At 42.4% G+C, this 6,573-nt stretch overlaps 1 protein-coding gene across 1 annotated transcript in view; it reads left to right on the top strand.

Moving 5' to 3' along the window:
* The first annotated feature begins 1,830 nt into the window (after positions 1 to 1,830).
* plekho1b (pleckstrin homology domain containing, family O member 1b) overlaps positions 1,831 to 6,573 on the top strand; it is a 44,069-nt gene continuing 39,326 nt past the window's right edge. The window contains exons 1-2 of the mRNA XM_090222192.1: positions 1,831 to 2,365; positions 3,052 to 3,198. Of these exons, the coding sequence (XP_090078318.1) occupies positions 2,339 to 2,365; positions 3,052 to 3,198 (174 nt within the window). The 5' untranslated portion in view covers positions 1,831 to 2,338. The remainder of the gene's footprint in view (positions 2,366 to 3,051; positions 3,199 to 6,573) is intronic.

Below are 6,573 nucleotides of genomic sequence, written 5' to 3'. Positions count from 1 at the left end.
TGTGGGCGAGCGGTTTGCTGATATCAACGTTGTGAACAGAGTGCCCCATGGTGGCGGTGGGGTTATGGTATGGGCAGGCATAAATGACGTACAACGAACACAATTGCATTTTATCAATGGCAATTTGAATGGACAAGATATACTGGGATGAGATCATGAGGCCCATGATCATGTCATGCTATTCACCACTATCAAATCAAATCAAATCAAAGTTTATTTATCACGTGCGCCGAATACAACAGGTGAAGTAGACGATACAGTGAAATGCTTACTTACAGGCTCTAACCAATAGTGCAAAAAAGGTATTAGGTGAACAATAGGTAGCTGTATACAGTAGCGAGGCTATCAAAGTAGCGAGGCTACATAGAGACACCGGTTAGTCAGGCTGATTGAGGTGGTATGTACATGTAGATATGGTTAAAGTGACTATGCATACAGTGGGGCAAAAAAGTATTTAGTCAGCCACCAATTGTGCAAGTTCTCCCACTTAAAAAAGATGAGAGAGGCCTGTAATGTTCATCATAGGTACACTTCAACTATGAGAGACAAAATGAGAAAAAAAAATCCAGAAAATCACATTGTAGGATTTTTAATGAATTTATTTGCAAATTATGGTGGAAAATAAGTATTTGGTCATCCACAAACAAGCAAGATTTCTGGCTCTCACAGACCTGTAACTTTTTCTTTAAGAGGCTCCTCTGTCCTCCTCTCGTTATCTGTATGTGAACTTATAAGTTCCGCTCCTTGAAAGTGGCAGCTCTACCCTTTAGCTCAGTGCGGATGTTGCCTGTAATCCATGGCTTCTGGTTGGGGTATGTATGTACAGGCACTGTGGGGATGACATCATCGTGTTGATGAAGCCAATTACTGATGTGGTGTACTTTTCAATGCCATCGGAGTAATCCCGGAACATATTCCAGTCTGTGCTAGCAAAACAGTCCAGTAGTTTAGCATCTGTTTCATCTGACAACTTTTTTATTGATCTAGTCACTGGTGCTTCCTGCTTTAATTTTTGCTTGTAACATGCTGACAACATGATGACAAATATTTGGAGATGTGCTTTACCTTGTTAAGTGTCATTTCAAAAGTAATTCAGTTTTATTAAAATATTTAATAATTTTTATTAAAATATTTGTTTTAGGGGGAAATTAAAATAATGGCGTTGAGAAGACACTGGAGAAAAACATATTTCAGGCACAACAATCTGGTTTATTCATATTGGTGTAGTCCTATCCTTTCTGTTTTACAACATTGAGAGTGTGTGAAAGTGGAAAGGGGGCTTAAGGGGTAAGCTTCCTCAGATATTCTTGGAAACCTAAGAGGGTCAGCAAAGGTTGTAAACAGCAAGTGGCCGTTTTGTTGTTAATGAGACTGACTATTACATCACAGGTATAACATTTTCCACCCCATAGCCCACACCTATATTCTATCTTCCTATCATTTTCTAGTCTTATTGATATTTTTCTGTGAGATCTTGAGGGTCATTTGAACATCACAACATAATTAAAGATGCCCTCCAGGATCTTAAACACATTAACTTTGTAAGATATAGTATATTAGGAATTGAATTTGTAACATATACCAATTGAACAGGATGTAACATATATGAAATGGATGACTTTGTACACAATTTGATGACATTGTACACAAAAAAAGGGGACCACTTTTGGCTCTTGAGCATCACTTCCGGCTGAAATCATACAAAAGTTAGAGAGTGCAATTTAACATTTTCTAGACATCACTGTACTTGTAGACTAACACCCCCTCCCACACACCCCCACTTTCTACAGTCTATAATTTCCATATTTGCGTCTTTCACACGAACCTCGTGCCTTCATTCCTTATTTTCTGTGATGATATCATGACTCCGTAGCCCTGCAGCTTGGGGGTTTAGAGAGATTGAGCCATCGAGTTACAGAGCGGGGGAGAAGGCTATCCAGTCTCCCAGCTGCATGCTCTCTAATAACCAAAGCCTCGGTGAAGAGAGGAGAGGGAGAGGGAGGGGGACTCAATAGGGAGGCAATGAAACGGACTCATCCGCGTAACTAGACACTACCAGTCCAGTTCAGTGTTCAGAGCATGCGAGAGCGTAGCTAGACCAACCGCATTCAGTTATATCTACAAAGGAATAGAGAGGGAGAAAATTGAAGTGTTCCAGCCTAGGGAGGCGGCGAGGAAAGGAGCAAGACATAGGCTACTGGCGGCTTTCGAGCGTCACGGGCATATACACCCCGTGTCCAGAATTTACGGCCATTCTTGGCATCAGCCTGTTGTACAAAATTGCGGATTTATAACTGAGTGAATTCGGGGATAGTCATCGACAGTCCTATCCTTCACAATGAAGAAAAACAATTCAGCTAAACGGGTAAGGTTTCGAAACGATGCAAGTGATGATCACTTCAGCTACAATGTAATAACGGGTTTCTGGTTAGCTGCTATTCCAGAGAATGTAACAAAAAGCTACAATGTAACGAGTGTTGTATTTAATAAACACGTCAATGCTACTTGATACGTTACTGACTCAGTTACTTTATAGCCAAGTCTCAGTCCAAACTCCAAAGTGATGCATTTGTTAGACATGCTGATTTGCTTTATTTATTCATTGTCTAACTGGAGAATGTCCCCCACTATCTTAACTTGATTAACACAATTATATTTGACAAGAGATCTAGCAATGTAGAGTTCAAAAGTGTTGATGTAATGCTTGTTGTGGATGCTGTGAAAGACAAACCTTTTTAGGGAGTGCTCTTTTTGTGTATAACGGAATCATTTTAAAACGAGCTTTATTTTTGGAATGCTATTATCTAACGTGGTCGGTGTAGCCTAACTGAGATCATAAGATGGTGACAAAAACACTGGCCCAAGAAAAACGGTGCGCGCAAGGAATGTGACAGCATCTACATGACAAAGGAAATGACAGGGGGCTGAGTCGCCTCACAAAAAGACTCTCCTCTTTTTCTTGTCTGTTCAGTCCCCCTTTCGAATCTAAACGAGGTGCTCTGGCAATTTCATGTCTTAACTGCTACTTTGTTGCTTTCGTTGAATATGCAGGGCCCGCAGGACACAAACCAGCACAACACGCAGCCAGACAAAATCGGTTGGATTCGCAAGTTCTGTGGCAAAGGGATATTTAGGGAGATCTGGAAAAATCGTTTTGTAATACTCAAAGGGGACCAACTTTACATCTCAGAGAAAGAGGTAAGTGACGCCTCTTCATTGAACAGCTGACATTTACACACCTTGACATTTTTTGGAGCATTGAACACATATATATTTTTTAAACTTTTCAAATGCAAACAGAACCAGCACATCTTATACACTAATTTTGGGGTACATTGTAATAGGCCTTGATGAGCATCAACACTGTGAAATATAGGCTACTTTATGACATCATACCGTGGTTTATAAATGCCAGTATTTCCAGTGACAACATACAGTAAGTATATGGACGTGTTTAACCATGTGGCCATGTAGCAGTCTCAAGAGATACCCTAGACATGCTCTCCTCTGTTCTGGATCCACTCAGACTGATGGACCAAATCAGCAGCTCCAAAAGCTTTGTGTGTGTGTATTTGTGTGTGTGTGTTCAGGTTCACTTAAGGCTTCACATAAATCTCTGTATCCTCCCGCCAAGCCTCATCTATCATCCCTCTGGGGCTGGTGAGCCAACGAGTTCTGTCTTTTTCCCTCTCTCTCTCATTCTCTCTCCCTCACCCTCTGTCTGTCTGTCTGTCTGTCTGTCTGTCTGTCTGTCTGTCTGTCTGTCTGTCTGTCTGTCTGTGTCTCTTCCTCTCCTTCTCTCTCTCTGTCTCTCTCCTCTCTCTCTGTCTCTCTCTCCTTCTCTCTCTCTCTCTGTCTCTCTATGAGTCTCTCTCTCTCTCTGTCTCTCTACGAGTCTCTCTCTCTCTCTGTCTCTCTATGAGTCTCTCTCTCTCTGTCTCTCTGTCTCTCTCTCTCCTCTCTCTCTCTGTCTCTGTCTCTCTCTCTCCTTCTCTCTCTCTCTCTCTCTGTCTCTATATGAGTCTCTCTCTCTGTCTCTCTCTCTCTCTCTGTCTCTCTCTCTCTCTCCTTCTCTCTCTCTCTCTGTCTCTCTATGAGTCTCTCTCTCTCTCTCCCTGTCAGCAACAAACCTGAGCTGCAGCACACCTTCCACCTCACTGGATACCCAACATTATAGATGAAAAAACTCCACTGTATGTCTGCTCTACACTATACTTCAGTTCTTTGACCTACAGTGTCTGTTATCATTGCAGTCAGACGTCAGTTAGAGTGCTCTGAATGGCTGAAGTCTGATTCATTACTCCTGTTAGTTGTCCACAGCAAAACAGCTTGACAGAAGATTAGAAAGTATCCCCATCTCAAATCTGCGCTCATAGAGTGTTTATTAATAGAGGTAGGAAGTCTCCAGAGACCTCTAGCACATCGGTCTAGCCTTCTGACAGAAGGAGTTGTCCGAGAGATAACCCTAGATGGTAATAAGGCGCGCACTAACTGCTGTGGTCAGGCTCACTGAGAACAGAGAGCGTGCTCCAGGTATAGCTACGAGATAGCACAACAGCACCCGCATGGTTGTGGTGTTGCAATATTAAGGCCTTAATGAATGTTGTGGTAACCATAGTGACAGAGCCAGCCTGTGATGTGTCAGGGTGATTGCTCCAGATATTAAACAGAAGCAATAATGAGCCACATAGTAAGAGTCAATGTGGTGCTTGATACAAGGCAGAGGCAGTTTTAAACCGCTTAGCTGAGAGTTACAGGGAATTTAATAGAAACGCACATGTACGCACGCGCGCACACACACACACACACACACACACACACACACACACACACACACACTGCGATCGGGCACTGACAGTTCTCTTGCTGGGCTTGCTTTAGAGTTGCAGGGTATTAGTATTCTGCCAAGCTCAGCTGAAGCTTACAGGAGGATGTGTTGGCAGCTTCTAAGGGACCACTTTAACACCTTACTCCAGTTGTAAACAGAACTCCAGGGATCACAGTGGAATCTGACAGACACTGAAGATTCCAAACTGTGATCTAATCAATCGTAACATAATCACAGCTTTGAGGGAAACTAACCTTTGAGAGTTGAATATCAATGCATATGTGGCAAAGAAATGCCTTCCAGGGTTTTGGTCACTTGAAGAGGTCACCAAGCTTATCAATGTAGCGCCCTTTTCAGTCATTTGTCACAGAATGATAAATAAAACCACCCAGAGCTAAGTACCCCAAAATAACTAACCTTAGGAGACAAGGGCAAAGGAAAGCTTCCCTTTGGAAACCCCACCAGATAGAACATTAGCTTTTATCATTGTCAGATAAAATGGTGAATTCATGATCATTTCCCATTGACATTCTGTCATGGGGCATGTTAAGGTGGGTGATGTCAGTGCAGCTCTTATATTCACCCACCAAGCCTTCACTTGAGTTGACTGTCATGACTTATTAAGTGTCAGCAGTCCTGAGAGAGATATTTACCATGGAGGGAGCATGAGTCACAGGTCCCGTCTGTAATCAACCTGCTAGCCCCCTTTCCCTACACCTTTCCAAGGGTCTTTATAGACGGATGGCTGTAAACAATATGGCTGGAACTCTATGCAGACAACAGGTTTGCCAAATCCTATTCTTTCAGATCTGTAACTGATGACCCTGTGCAACAAGTAGCTTGGGTCCATATCAAGTGGCTAGCAGGTAGGTCTAAAGTCTATGGTCAACAAAGAAAGTGCCTTCCTCGACTTTTCAAGTGGGTTTTAGGGCCAAATGTCAACCCAGCATTATTTGTCAAGACAGTGCGGGCATGAGGTCAGGTTTCATGGAGATCTGAGAGGAAAAGCCTCCCCGTAGTTGGGACAGCTGTGAGGAGCGAGCTCTGGCAAGTGGGAGAGCTCTGATTTCACCTCGCTGACCAACCTGTTCCAGCCTGACATCTGTCATGTTCTGATTCAGTCTCTGTCCACTTTCACTATGATGTCTGGTGTGTTTCACTACACTCTTTACATACCTAACCACATTCCCGTTTCCCAATTCACTATGATGCTTATACTGTCCTCAACCAAAGAGACAACTAACTGGCAGATATGAGCCATGGACATATTGACTGAATTAGTTCCTTCTTCTGAGTGTTGTTCTTTGCCCAAATAAGGAAGATGTTTCTTCCCTGTGGGGTATTTTGAAACAGTCTTTGTCTCTGTTCTGCTTTGTGTGTTAGAGGGTTATTGGTCAGAGCACCAAACAGTACTTCCTCTCAGAAACTGACCGCATAACCTTCTACAAGACTTGGAGGGATTTTAAGAGCACTTGTGCAAAAGACAATAGCCTAGGTAACACCAGCACACAACAATAAACTTTAGTCCATGACGTTTATCAAATCAAATCAAATGTTATTTGTCACATCGAATACAACCACGAAATGCTTAGTTACAAGCCAACAATTCAAAGTTTTCAAAAAGTAAGTAAGAAAAATATGCAAAATAACTAAATGAAAAAGAGTAACACAATAAAATAACAATAAAGTGGCCATATAGAAAGGGGTACTGGTACAGAGTCAATGTGCAGGGGTACGGGTTAGTC

Source organism: Oncorhynchus mykiss, chromosome 3 (genome assembly GCF_057628025.1).
Source record: "Oncorhynchus mykiss isolate SJ-2025 chromosome 3, ASM5762802v1, whole genome shotgun sequence".
Classification (NCBI taxonomy): Eukaryota; Metazoa; Chordata; class Actinopteri; order Salmoniformes; family Salmonidae; genus Oncorhynchus; species Oncorhynchus mykiss.
This window is presented reverse-complemented; position numbering and strand designations above follow the sequence as displayed.